The 14,750-nt window shown below is 46.6% G+C and overlaps 1 protein-coding gene across 1 annotated transcript in view; it reads left to right on the top strand.

Moving 5' to 3' along the window:
* The window catches only part of SNUPN (snurportin 1), a 47,748-nt gene that overhangs the window by 18,544 nt on the left and 14,454 nt on the right, over positions 1–14,750 (top strand). Inside the window, exons 3-5 of the mRNA XM_028495075.2 lie at positions 2,105–2,214; positions 8,539–8,701; positions 10,573–10,720. Coding sequence (XP_028350876.1) covers positions 2,105–2,214; positions 8,539–8,701; positions 10,573–10,720 — 421 coding nt within the window. The remainder of the gene's footprint in view (positions 1–2,104; positions 2,215–8,538; positions 8,702–10,572; positions 10,721–14,750) is intronic.

The following is a 14,750-nucleotide window of genomic DNA, read 5'->3' as shown; positions in this document are numbered from 1 at the left end:
TAGCTGATGCTCACAGCCCTGGATCTGCTTTAATCTGTAGCTAGGGCTGAATTGAAGAATGTGGATTTTATCATTTTCTCTTTCCACAAAACTTTTTGTATCACTACAGTAAATGGAAGAGCAGTTGCATTTGGAGCAAACAGGTAAAAATAAACACAAAGGAAACAATAGTGTTATTCATTATTAACTGGCTACAGTTGCTGGCTGAAAACACTAAACCCGAGATAGGCTGTCCCTGACTGGGTGCTTCTACGCACCATGATTCGTGCTATCTCATGGAGTCCTCACAATAACCCCTGTGGGTACTATTATTATGGCCATTTTATAGATGAGGAAACTGAAGTTCAGGGACAATAGCTTGCCCAAGTCACAGAGTCAGTAAGTGATGGAGGCAGTTTGAACCTAGGTCCCGCTGTCTCCAAGTTCCACACACCTATGGCTTAGAGCAGTGATTCTCAAACCTGAGCAGACATCGGAATCACCAGGAGAGCCTGTGAAAACAGATGCTGCCCATTCCCTCTGAGTTTCTGATTCAAGAGGTCTGGAGTGGGCCTGAGAATTTGCTTTTTTTTTTGGCCATGCTGCGCAGCTTGTGGGATCCTCGGCAGTGAAAGCTTGGAGTCTTAACCACTGGACTGCAAGGGAATTCCAGAATTTGCATTTCGAACAAGGTCCCAGGTGATGTTGGTGCTGCTGGTCGGGGTGTCACACTATGAGAAGCATGAGCCTTGTGCCTATAGCCCAGCCCTTGGCACAGAGCAACCACCACTGAAATGTTAGATCATCTGCCAACAGCTGAGGGGCAAAGGTTGGACCAGCTGCAGAGAAGGGTGGGCGAAAAGAAAGTGAAGTGGAGTCTTAGCTCTGCAGATGACTGGCCCTGAGACTTGGGGCACATCCCTCTCCTGCTCTGGGCCTCACTCCATCTCCTCTCTGTAATAAGAGGAGGCTGAATCAGGTGGCCTCTAGTTTCTGCCCTGAAAGTTTCTGATTTGTAGGACAGGAAATAAAAAAGTGCAGTCTGCACTTACAAAGAGACAGAGAAGAAATTAGAAGTGCTTTGCCTGGCCCAGCATCCCCACCCCTGACTCAGGATGAAAGCTGTGCAAGTTTGGTCTTGGCATCTGAGAATGGGCTCCAACTACCTGGCCCCGGGCAAGTTTCCAGAGGATAGCCCTCCTCCCACCCCCATCTGGGGCTGTGACTCTTCCCAGCACAGAGGGGCAATGTAGAGATAAGCCAGGTCACCCATTCAGCTCACCAGCTGAAAATCAGAAGTGAAACTTGACCTCTTAAAATATAGAACAGGCAATGTCCAATAGGGTAAAGATTAGGACTTTGGAATCAATAGGGCCTTGATTAAAATCCTGGCCCCATCGCCTTCTGGATGTATACAACCTGGATGAGCTGCTTCAAGCCCTTTAATCTGGGCAAGCAGTTTTATCTGCAGGGAAGAGATTCTCTTGGGCTCACCTAGAGGTTGATTTATTGATTTATTTATGATGTAAGTAAATCAGTAAGGGAAAGGTTATCTTGGTTTTATGTTTGTTTTTTTTTTTGGCTGCGCCACGTGGTATGTGGAACTTCCCTGACCAGGGATGGAACTTGTGCCCTCCACAGTGGAAGCGCAGAGTCTTAACCACCGGACCACCAGGGAAGTCCGGGAAAAGTTGTCTTGTAATAAGAAGTTAAATACTAACAAAACAACATTTTTGAGGACTTGGTCTGTTCCAGGTATTATTCTAATCATCCGACGTGGATTGACTCCCTTAACTAACTATAACAATCTTATGAGGTAGATACTATTATTAGCCACATTTTACAGAGGGGGAAACTGAGGCATATGGAGGTGAAATAACTCCACCCAGGCCACGGAGCCAGGATGTAGCTGAGTAAGGATTTAGACCCAAGCCATCTAGCTCCAGAGCCTAAAACCCTAATCACTCTGACGTGCTTCCCACAACCCAGAGCTGAGCCCCAGGGACCTTGTAGTGATGGAGAAGAGGTTTGCCACCTCCCAGAGCTTTAGAGTCTCCTGTGACTGCAGTTTCTGACTCCTGGCACATGTGAGTCCCACTGATACATGACTTTGTCACCCTCTCAGGTCAGCTTCTCCTTCCTGCCACAAATGGCTGAAGAAGCCCTCTCCTACAAGTGTCTCCAAGTGGGCAGTGAGAAGCACTGGTCCTCAAGATGACTTAGATGGTGGCCTGGGTGAGTTATTTCACCTCCATAATCTCAGTTTCTCCCTCTAGGCCTTAAATAATATCAAATTACATGGGAGAAAGCTATTCCCTTTTCACTTCCAATAACCTCAAGGGGAAAGTCTTCGCTGGGGTCTAGACTTGCACATGTGTATAATTCTTGCTGACTTCCCCCTTTTAAGAACAATAAGCCCTCTTGGTTTTCTTTCCAGACTGTATCCCAAATCCAGCCCTTCCTACCACGTCCACTGCCACAACTTGAGTGCAAGTGCTGCTTACTGGCCTCCTGACCTCCATGCTTGCTTGGCTAAATTCAGTTCTCTACCCAGTAGCCAGTGTGTTCTCTCTACAGCTCAAATTCAGTTATGTCACAACTGTTTAAAAACCTTCATCTGCAATGGAGGTAAAATCCAAACTACTACTTATTTTGGCCTACAGGCCTCTGTATCCCACCTGCCTCAGTGACCCCATCTCCCTCTGTTCCCACTCCTCCTGGCCTTCTGTCTACCACTCACACAAAGCCTCTCTTTGCACCCACTAGAAATGGTTGGTCCCCCCGTCCTTATAACTGGCTCCTTCTCATCATTTAGGCCTAGATTCAAATGTCACCTCCTGGGAGAGTTGTTCCCCAACACTGTAACTGCAGCAGCTCCACCTGACTCATTCTCTACCCAGCCACCTGAGCTCCCTGGTACTGGTCTGCACTCAGCTATGGCATCTATCTTTTGTCTTTCCTACCACAGTTGGGCTGTAAGCTCCTGAAGAGCAGGGACCAACTCAGTCTTGGTCATTTTGGTATCTCCTGGGCCTGGCACAGTACCTGACCAATGGCAGGCATTAAACATACATTTGTTAATTGACTGAGAGTGACACTCAGGGCTCCTGGCAAGAGCCTCCTCTTGAGAAAAGGGTGGACACTTTCCTGCCCTCAATGTCCTGTTTTCTAGATAGAGATTCCTCCGCCTGCAGGTGCTTACGAGATTTTGGGGGGTACACAAATTCCACCTTACTTATTTTTTTTTGTGGCCGTGCAGCACAGCATACAAGATCTTTCTTTGTTCCCCAAGCAGGGATTGAAGCAGAGTCTTAACCAGTGGACCACCAGGAAAGTCCCCAAATTCCACCTTAAATAACATTAAATCATAGTGTGAGAAAGTGGATCTTCTGTTCTCTGTGAATTTTTCTGATTACATAAAAGAAAAATTCTGTTAGTGTTACTCCTTATCACTTTTCCAACACTTGCTAATCTCTGATTTTTTTTTTTTTTTCTTTTTTTTTGTGGTATGCGGGCCTCCCTCTGCTGCGGCCTCTCCCGTTGCGGAGCACAGGCTCCGGACGCGCAGGCCCAGCGGCCATGGCTCACGGGCCCAGCCGCTCTGCGGCATGTGGGCCATGGCTCACGGGCCCAGCCGCTCTGCGGCTTGTGGGATCCTCCCAGACCGGGGCGCGAACCCGGTTCCCCTGCATCGGCAGGCGGACGCGCAACCACTGCGCCACCAGGGAAGCCCTAATCTCTGATTTTTACAAAGTCCACAGTCATAGTTTTCTACAGACATCAGTATCTAGCTAGATTATAACATTATACTACTTTCACTATAGAGTTCATAGATGCTTTCTATTAAAGTGGGAAGTGATTTAAGGTAATGTTATGGTGTTCCTCTTTCAAATAAATGTATTAAGCTTTTTAAAAAAGTAAATTGGTTTAAAGACATCAAATATAGGTGTACGTGTATGTGGCCAAGGTTGTGAAGGTGGAGTGCCAATGGCTACAGTTGGAGAATCACTGTTCCAGGTAGAGCAGCCCTTTATGGAACACTAACTGGACCCAAATGAGCCCCTGGGCTGAGTGCCATTTAGTTGGTTTTTTTAGTGACATGGGAAGTTATTCAGCTGGTGTGAATGAGGGACTGGAGCCTTTCTCCTGGACCTCAGTGCATGAATTTGTCCATTTCAGTCTATTTTCCTCCAACGTAGGGCCTTTGTTCTTTTCTGTGACTTCTGTGGTCGTGGGTAGAGAATGGTGGTTCTGAGGCACAAAATACTTAATATCCTGGTGTCAAAGTTTCCTAGTGAAGTCAGGCCCTGGGCTTTTCTTTGTCAGTCTCATAAATCAGCTTTTATTTGTCGATGCACCAAATAACCTAGTGCACAGCCTGACCATTGAAAGTTAGAGCTCACCTACATAAATTCTGAAGTAAAAAAAAATAAAAGAAAAATTGATCTTCCAGAGCCCCAAGCACCCTCTACCCTCCCTGTCAATCTGACCTCCAAATGGATGGAGTCATGTACATAAAATATGCAACAAGTACACACCCTGGACTCAAAATGTGCTAACTTTGTGTACGTTGTTTCTGTAGTGTGGTATAGTAATATCCAACTTCTCTGTAAGTCAAACATGCAGCAAACTTAAATATTTGGCTCAAAAGCCGTGTAACTTTGGCCAAGTTGCTTAACCTCTCTGAGCTTTAGTCTCTACTTCCTTGTGTTATTTTAAATTTAAATAAGATAATTCATGCAAAGCACAGGGTCTGCCTCAATGTAAGTACTCAATAAATGGCTATTCACATTTTTATTTTGCATCTCTTCAGTCCTAGCCCACAAAGGCTGCTCTCCAGTTTTATTAAGTTTCTAAATCTCGGCTGCTTCCCTCCACCCTTTGCACCAATTCAGTCATTCCTTCACCAGACCCGTGCCTTGTGCCGGATGCAGGAATCAAACCAGGTCCCTACCATTGCCAAGCCCACAGCCGAGTAGGAAAGAGAAACTCCTAAAGCGAGCAAATGGCTGTAATCGAGGTTTCTTTCCAGTGTTCTAAGGGGCGAATGAGTAGGGGACGACTAATTGTCTGAGACTTAGGGGTGGGTGTGTGTGTGGGCGGGGGAGGGAGTCATTCAGGCAACGCTTTCCCGTATAAAGCGTGGGCACGGGAGAGGGAGCGGAGTGTTGGTGCACTCCGAAGGACTGTGCGTATCTGGGGGAGGCGGCAGGACCCAGGGCCTGGAGGGCCCTGAACGCCCGGCCACGAGACCGGGGTTCCAGCTATTGGCGAAAGTAACCCGGAGAAGCTTGTGTCCAGGAGTGAGGCTTCGGCCCGGCCAAGTCACCTTGCAGGAGGGTAGCAACACAAAACACAAAAGCAGAAGGAGTACCCCCGCCCGGGCGGACCGGAAAAACCCCGGTAGTTAAAGGCGGAAGTAACCGCAGGCCTGTGACAGAACCGCGGAAGAACTCCCGGCGTTCTCCACGTCCGGAGGAGCCGGAAACTCCCCGCGGTAGGTGGGTGAGCCCGGCGGCGCGGCGGCGGCCAAGGGGCCAGGGCCGGCTCTCTCAAGGCAGCTGATTGGTCGGCCCGCGGCGGCGTTGGCGGCGGCTGCGCGTGGAATTGTCACCTCGGCCTGGTGAGTCCTCGGTTCTAGCCTGGGCCCCGCCGGCTTCCGAACTGCCCCTGGGCGCCCGGCTGTAACTCTCTGTGGCCGGCTGCACACTCCCGGCTTCCCGAGACATGACCAGGAGGGGCAGAGCGAGGCCGGGGCCTCTCCTTGGGCGCGCTTCCACTCTTCAGTTCCAGGCTGTCGGGCCAGGACCCCTCAGGGATTTTCTTTGTGGGGGAGGGGCGAATCATGCAAGACCTAGATGACCCCATCCATAGAGAAGAGCTGTGCGCGGCTGTGGCGGGGAGGGCGGCCGAGTGGAGTTCAGTTCCCCCGGCCGAACTGAAGCCCGGTGGGAGACGCCGAGGAGGCCTAGATCCTGGCTGGGGGATTTGAGGCAGGGCGCCCCCGGAGGGGGAGAAGTAGGGAGAGGAGGAAGAGGCCGTAGCGGGGGACAGTTGGGGTATGGAGCTCGTGGGAGGGGCCTGGGTGGGTCTGAAATTGGATACAGGTGGAGGTTGAGACCGCCAGATCAGAACCCTTGGAGTCATCATCCTCCGAAGAATGGGTTGAAAGAGCAGGAGCCAGCCAAGGACAGCCATAAAGGGAGGTACAGGCAGCCGCCCCAGTATCCAAGGCATCAATTTTAAGAAGGATTTTATGTTTCTTGGCAGAGCATGAACCCACTCCGAGATAAAGCATGATGAGGCCTAATAAATGTATTTTAGATTGGGTCATTACTTTGATAAGCCGAAGACATAATGAATTTTTAAAAAATTTTATTATGGAAGTGTTCAAACTTACAAAAAAGTATAGATAAATACAGAAAATAGCATACCATTTAGGATCCTAAGTACTCATCACCCAGCCTCAACTATGAATGGCTACCCCGGTTGCATAACATACATGTTAAGACACCCCTCAAATCCACACTGATATTATGTTAATCTTAAGTTTTAAAAAGGTGGGTTTTGTATTTTTTTCGTGTTTAATGGGTATAAAGGTTTCATTTTGCAAGAATAATAGAGTTCTGGAAATTGCTTGCACAACAATGTGAATGTAATTAACACAACTGGACTGTACATTGAGAAATGGTTGTGGTAAATTTTATGTCATGCGTTTTTAACCACACACACAAAAAAGTTCCTTTCAAATTAGAAAAAAGAAATCTAGGGAATTCCCTGGTGGTCCAGTGGTTAGGACTCAGCGCTTTCACTCTGGGTGCTCGATCCCTGGTCTGGGAACTAATATCCTGAAAGCCGCATGGTGCGGGCATTAAAAAAAAAAAAATCTAATGCTGTAAATTAAGAAAGAAAATCTGAATTCAAGTATGCAATGGAAAATAACTCTTTGCCAAGTAGAGGCCCATAGAGTTGTATTTTTAACTGTGGAGGCTCTGCAATGAACCTGTTGGTTTTGAGGCTCAGAGCATTGGGACCTGGGCTGGGGTGGAGTTTAAGCACTGGTGGTGCCCTCTGGTTTATACTAGAACTTGAAGGGTTGGGCCAGCCCAGGTGTGTGAGTAGAATTTCTCCCAAATGTTCCTCTTTTCTTGCAGTCTGAGGCACACTTTTTTTTTTTTAATTAATTATTTTTTTTCTTCCGGCCGTGGCGGCTTGTGGGATCTTAGTTCCCCCGCCAGGGATTGAACCTGGGCCCTTGGCAGTGAAAGTACAGTCCTAACCAGTGGACTGCCAGGGAATTCCTTGAGGTGCACATTTAATCTTTGGGTAAGCTCCTGTGCTACCTCATACCTTCATTCATGGAAGGGTGAGTGAAGTGTGAATTCACATCTTTCTCTCCACTCCCATTCTTTAGGGTGGCCCTTGGTAGTCTGTCTCCAATATGATTTACTCTCTGTCTCCCAAATGTACCACGTCTGTCCTTCATATTTTCTAGAGCAGCTGGTGTTAACTGGGAGGCAGCCTTCCATATTTTTGCTCTTTTCGGAATGGGTCCTGCATAGGCAGCCCCGAAACCTTCCTTCTGCCCACCCCAAACTAGCAAATAAACAAAACAAACTATAAAGCGAGAAAGTAACTGCCAGGTTTGGGTTTTTGGCTCCTCTTGTCTTCCTCCCTGGGCTCCAGAACCAGTACTTCTCCTGGAGCTAAATTTTCTTGATATGAGTTGGCATTTATTGGAGAACTAAACAGCCAATCAGATAAACCTTGCATCAGAAAATTACATATTTTATTTATTTATTTAAATTAATTAATTAATTTATTTATTGGCTGCATTGGGTCTTCGTTGCTGCGCGTGGGCTTTCTCTAGTTGTGGTGAGCGGGGGCTACTCTTCCTTGTGGTACGCGGGCTTCTCATTGCAGTGGCTTCTCTTGTTGCAGAGCACGGGCTCCAGGCGCATGGGCTTCAGTAGTTGTGGCTCGTGGGCTCTAGAGCACAGGCTCAGTAGTTGTGGTGCACGGGCCTAGTTGCTCCGCGGCACGTGGGATCTTTCCGGACCAGGGCTCGAACCCGTGTCCCCTGCGTTGGCAGGTGGATTCTTAATCACTGTGCCACCAGGGAAGCCCTACATTTTAAAAAAAAGGTGAAAAAAAAATTACATTAGTTATTGAGTAACAGCTTTTTAGAACTATTCAGAAAAAATTAGATACTTGATCACATCACTGCATGTCAATGATCGTAAAAAGGAATTAATGACAGGGTCCCTGGTGAATGATGACAGAGCAAAAGTTAGATTCAGTCACAAGGTGAATTTGATTGATGTTGAAGTTTATACACTCAGAGCTATCAAAATGCTCATTATTAAAATATCTGTGAGAAAAATATTACTGTTCATATGTAACTCACCCTTTAACTTCTTTTTTGTCCCATAGAAATAATTGTGATTTTGGATTAAGTGAGGTTTTTTAGGAATGTAGCCATCATGTTACACCATAACTGCCTGTACCCGAAAGGTGATACGAAACGATTGAACAATTTTCTGATGTTTTCCTTTGTAGGGAAGATGGAAGAGCTGAGTCAAGCCCTGGCTAGTAGCTTTTCTGTGTCTCAAGATCTGAACAGCACAGCTGCCCCACACCCCCGCCTGTCCCAGTACAAGTCCAAGTACAGTTCCTTGGAGCAGAGTGAGCGGCGCCACCGGTTACTGGAACTGCAGAAATCGTAAGGGATACTTTAACTCCTTGGCTTCTCTCTGTAGGCTGGGAGCTGTGAACCATTCAGGAGGCTCCAGGCTTGTCTCTACAGAGCCACCTTCAAAGTGGACCCTTTGTAGGTTGTTCTTCTTGCCCACAAGGTTGGGAGGGGTAAATCGTGGCAAAGGTAGACATCCTTTACACCCAGAGCTTGGGAAAAATGAGGGAGTAGGGAGAGACTGAAGTTTGAAAGCAAAAGCTCAACTCTGTGGTTAAATTTTTCTTTTCTTTTTTCCTGGCAGCAGTACTGAGCTTTGTAGTTTAGGGACTTGTGAAAGCCATTCCCATACTTCCACTCCCCACATTCCCTGTGTGGCTTCTCCTGCAGTCTGACTCCTGGCTTTGGTGTGGGCTTCCTGTCTTCCTTCAGCCCAGATGTTTCTGTGGAGCCCTTGGGAATTCAAGACAAATAATTCCACAGGGAATCTGAGGAAATGTCTTCCATACACTTCGGTCTCAATACCAAGATGAGCAAACAGGGAAAGAGAGATTGATTGCAGGATAGGAGTGTTTGAGGATGGGCTGCTCTGAAGGCAGGGCCTATCCTTTTATTCTCAGTGCAACACAGGCCTCTTCTGGTTAAGGAATTAAGGATTAGGAGGAACTATCAACAGCTGCATTTTGCCCACTGCTTCATCACTAGATGTGTTTAGCAGAGATGGTTCCCTCTGGCCTCTGGGTTGCTTGCAGATTACATTCTCAGATCACCCATTCCCCCGACCCCCAGTTTTTAAAAATTGTGATTAATTTGGAATAGGTAATATGTTCGTATGGTTCAAAATTCACAATACATAAAAGAGTATATGGAGACGGGACTTCCCTGGTGGTGCAGTGGTTAAGAATCCGCCTGCCAATGCAGGGGACATGGGTTTGAGCCCTGATCCGGGAAGATCCCACGTGCTGCAGAGCAGCTAAGCCTGTGCGCCACAGCTACTGAAGCCCGTGTGCCTAGAGCCTGTGTTCTGCAACAAGAAAAGCCACCACAATGAGAAGCCCACACACCACAACGAAGAGTAGCCCCCACTCGCCGCAACCAGAGAAAGCCCGCATGCAGCAACGAAGACCCAACGCAGCCAAAAATAAATAAATGTTTTAAAAAAAGAGTATGTGGTGAAAAGTCTCCCTCCCAAATCTGTCTTCTAGATGTCAAGTTCCTCTCTCTCTCCTTTTTTTTTTTTTTTTTTTTTGGCCACGCTGAGCAGCTTGCAGGATCTTAGTTCCCCAACCAGGGATTGAACCTGGGCCCACGGCAGTGAAAGTGCCTAGTCCTAACCACTGGACCACTAGGAAATTCCCAACATCTTATAGTACACTTGTTACAACTAATGAACAAATATTGATACGTTATTATTAACTAAAATCCATACTTCTTTACTCAGATTTCCTTAGTTTTTTCTAAGTGGCCTTAAGCTGTCCTTGTCTCAAACTTCTCACTGCATCTCGGTGTTTCCTCTCTGCAATCCCTGGGAGCCTTCAGATGGTATATCTGCCAGGCAGGGAAGTGTCAGCTCTCACCTGGGGTGGAGATGGGAGTCTAGGGTGGGGTGGGTGGGAGTAGGATCAGCCACTAGCGAACCCTGAGAATTCCTTTAAATACTGTACCTTGCCTATTCTTAGGAAACTGAGGAAAGCCGAGTGTGTTCAGAGGGGGTTTCCTATTTAGGATCTGTGAGGAGGTGGTCATTAGTTAAGACTTACAAAGGAAATTTTGTCATCTCTTACCCCACCACAATTCCCAAGTTGCTCTTGAATTTGGAGACTTTGAATTACATCTGTCACATTGCAGGGTGTCTTCCTATAAGACTTAAAGACCTGTCCTTATGCCTTTTCTTTTCTCAGGAAGCGGCTGGATTATGTGAACCATGCCAGAAGACTGGCTGAAGATGACTGGACAGGGATGGAGAGTGAGGAAGAAGAAGAAAAGAAAGATGATGAGGAAATGGACATTGACGCTGGCAAGAAGTTACCAAAACGCTATGCTAATCAAGTGAGTGCTCCAGAGAAGATTAGGCGCAGCTGGTCCTGCTCCCTTTACTGTGCAGTCAAAGCTCTTTACTTGCCCTAAAGAGGAGGATGAGGCAGGAAGAAGGAATAGGATCTGCAACGAAAGTGCTGATGTACATAAAAGTTATGAGATGAAAAGAGATGACTTACAGTTTTGTGTGCTGACGGGGGTCACTGATAGAGTCTGGGTAGTGGGTTTGGGAATCATTACCCCATGCTGTTAGCAAAGGCTTCCGGCCTGCTGCAAAAAGCCCCTGAGCTACTGATATGCTAGCAGACGCCATTCTTTACTAGTCATTATAAAGCTGTTTTGGATCAGGCCTGCCCAGCCCAGCACTGTCCCCCACCCCACCTCCCAAGCTGGTAGTCTTGCCCAAGTGGTGGACTAACATGCCAGCCTTGGGTCTTCACACTCGGGTGGTAGGAGCTTGGAGGTCCTTGAATACTGGGAGCCTGCCCAGCCACCCCAGGCCAGCCAGTTGGCCTAGGTGAGGTTGAGGCCATGAAACAACAGATCACTATAACAAACTTGACTAAGTGCCCTGTTGATTCCAGAGAGGAAACCAGTGTGACTTGTGGCACCATAGGTGAAGCAGGCATGGAGACTGTCCAGTGCTCTAGGCAATCCAGTTATTCTCCAGAAAGCAGGGCATGTATCTGAGTGGGGCTGGGGGTCTACCCTGCTATTGTATACTTCTCTCTATAACCCAAGTGTCTTGTCACTTCAGAATCCTCTCCCACCTTAAGAATATGGTTCCTGGGTACACACACTCCCATCCTCTTTCTCTTTCTCAAATATAGCACAGACATCTTCTATGACAAAGTACAATTTAGTTCTGTTGAGCAAACATTGTTTGTTTTTTTTTTATTATTTTTTAAATTTTTTGGCCATGCTGCGCAGCATGCAGTATCTTAGTTCCCTGACCAGGGATCGAACCAATGCCCTCTGCAGTGGAAGCACAGAGTCTTAACTACTGCACCACTAGGGAAGTCCTGAGCAAGCACTGTTTTGTTTTGTTTTTGTTTAAAACAGAATGTTGGCTTTTTAAAAAATATTTATTTATTTATCTATCTATCTATCTGCACTGGGTCTCAGTTGCGGTACGCAGGATCTTTGTTGCTGCATGTGGAATCTTTAGTTGTGGCATGCAGGATCTAGTTCCCTGACCAGGGATCAAACCCCGGACCCCCTGCATTGGGAGTGTGGAGTCTTAGCCACTAGATCACCAGGAAAGTCCCCCCCCGAGCAAGCATTGTTGAATGCCCTGTTCTATGTTAAGCTAGGCTATTCTCAGGGGAAGATAGACATGGGCCAGAAATAGCCCATTCACTCCTCTAATAAGTGTAGATTATGGTTTTTGCAATAAGAAAGTGAAATTAACTTCCAACAGAGAAGGAAGCAGGGTTGTGAAATCAGGAAAAGGTTAATGAAAGAGGAGGCAGTTTGGAAACATGGGTAGGACAGGCGGAAGTACAGAGCATTTCAGGGCATTCCAGGCAGCAGGATCAGGCTGAGCAAGAGCCCAGAGGTGGGAGAAGAATATATGATGTGTTCAGGAGGGGTGTGCAGAGGGTGTGTGAGGATGGAGCGACATAGGGTTGGGGGAAGAGTATAGCAGAAATATGTACAAGGTTTTAGACTCTGGGTCTAGATTGTGAGGAACCACCGAGACTTTTTGAGCCAGGGGCAGAGGTGGGACTTCATGTGATGACTACCACATCAGTGTAGAAAGGCCTGGAAGAGAGAGACTGTGGTAGGGGGCTTAGGTTTGCTAAAAGATCTGATGAGTGCTAAGGGCAGTGGAAGTGGGAAGGAAAAGAGGTCATGGGTATGAGAGATGTTGCCAGGTGGAATGAACAGAATTTATGGCTAGGAGAGGCAATATGAGAAGCGGATAAGGGTTTAAGCTCAGGTCGCATAGACTGACCTCAAAGTCAGGCTCTGTGTTGACCATGGGCACGTTACTTAACCAGTCTAAGTCTCTCGTTTCTTATCCGTAAAATGGGACATCGTAATAGTACCTATCTCATAGGATTGTTAGAAGGATTAAATGAAATAGTGTACCTTAAATACCTAGCCCAGAGCCCATAATGAATGCCCCACAGTATTAGCTGCTACTGCTATTTTTTTAAACAGCCACATTGAGATATAATTCACGTACCATACAATTCACCCATTTACAGTGTACAATTCAGTATTTTTTTAGTAATTCACAGAGCTGTGCAACCATCACCACTATCTAATTCTAGAATATTTTCACACCCATTAGCAGTCACTCCCCATTTCCCCTTCCCTCCAGGCCCTAGCAATCACTGATCTACTTTCTGTCTCTATGGATTTGCCTATTTTGGACATTTCGTATAAGTGGAATCATATGAGATACATCCTTTTGCTTCTGGCTTCTTTCACTTAGCAAAAGGTTTTCAAGATTCATTTATGTTGTAGCGTGTGTTAGAACTTCATTCCTTTTCATTTCTTTTCAAATAATATTCTGTTGTGTAGCTAATACCACATTTTGTTTATCCATTCATCAGTTGATGGCCTTTTCAGTTGTTTCCACTTTGGGGCTATTTTGAATATTGCTGCTATGAACATTTTTTTTTTTAATTAATTTATTTATTTTTGGCTGTGTTGGGTCTTCGTTGCTGTGCGAGGGCTTTCTCCAGTTGCGGAGAGCGGGGGCCACTCTTCATGGCTGTGCGCGGGCCTCTCACTATTGTGGCCTCTCTTGTTGCGGAGCACAGGCTCCAGACGCGCAGGCTCAGTAGTTGTGGCTCACGGGCTTAGTTGCTCCGCGGCATGTGGGATCTTCCCAGACCAGGGCTCGAACCCGTGTCCCCTGCATTGGCAGGCAGATTCCCAACCACTGCGCCACCAGGGAAGCCCTATGAACATTTATTTACATGTTTTTGCATGGACATATGTTTTCATTTCTCTTGGGTATATACCTGGGAGTGGAGTTACTAGGCCATATGATAACTCTGGAACTATCAGACTGTTTTTCAGAGTGACTACACCATTTTACATTCCCACCAGCAATGTTTGAGAGTTCGTTTCTCCACATCTTTGCCAATACTCGTTATTGTCCGTCCTTTTGAATATAACCATCCTAGTGGGTGTGAAGTGGTGTTTCATGGTTTTGATTTGCATTTCCCTAGTAACTAATGATATTGAGCTTCTTTTCATGTGGTTATTAGCCATTCGTATATCTTTGGAGAAATGTCTATTCAAATCCTTTGCCTGTTTAAAAATTGGGCTATTTGTCTTTTATTATTGAGTCATAAGAGTTCTTTATATATTCTAGATACAAGTTCCTTATGAGATACATGATTTGCAAATATTTCTCATTCTGTGGGTTGTCTTTTCACTTTCTTGATGATGCTTTTGGCAGCACAGAAGTTTTACATTTTGATGTAATCTAATTTATCTATCTTTTGCTTCGTCATTTGTGCTTTTGGTGTTGTATTACTATTATTCTTTAAGGGAGTGTTGATTATGCCTTGGGTTTAAGATTGAATAACAGAGAGGAAGGTGATGATATTAACAGGGTACAGAATGCAGAAGGGGAAGGGTGGGTGTTTCAGGGATGGGAAGTACTTGGGCAACAGAAGCCAGTGAATTCTGTTTCGGCTATGCTGAGTTTAAGGTACAGAGAGGACCAGCAGAGAAAGAGATAGCAAATGGACAGCTGGAAATATAGGTTTGGAGGAAAGGAAAGAAGTCTGGAGATGAAAAAGAAGAGAATTAGGGGACTTCCCTGGTGGCGCAGTGGCTAAGAACCTGCCTGCCAACGCAGGGGACACGGGTTCGAGCCCTGGTCAAGGAAGATCCCACATGCCGTGGAGCAACTAAGCCCATGCGCCACAACTACTGAGCCTGCACTCTAGAGCCCGCAAGCCACAACTACTGAGCCCGTGTGCCGCAACTACTGAAGCCCACGCGCCTAGAGCCTGTGCTCTGCAACAAGAGAAGCCACTGCAATGGGAAGCCCGCGCACCGCAATGAAGAGTAG

Source organism: Physeter macrocephalus, chromosome 11, assembly GCF_002837175.3.
Source record: "Physeter macrocephalus isolate SW-GA chromosome 11, ASM283717v5, whole genome shotgun sequence".
Classification (NCBI taxonomy): domain Eukaryota; kingdom Metazoa; phylum Chordata; class Mammalia; order Artiodactyla; family Physeteridae; genus Physeter; species Physeter macrocephalus.
Note: the sequence above shows the minus strand (reverse complement) of the source record. Positions and strands in the feature narration are given on the sequence as shown.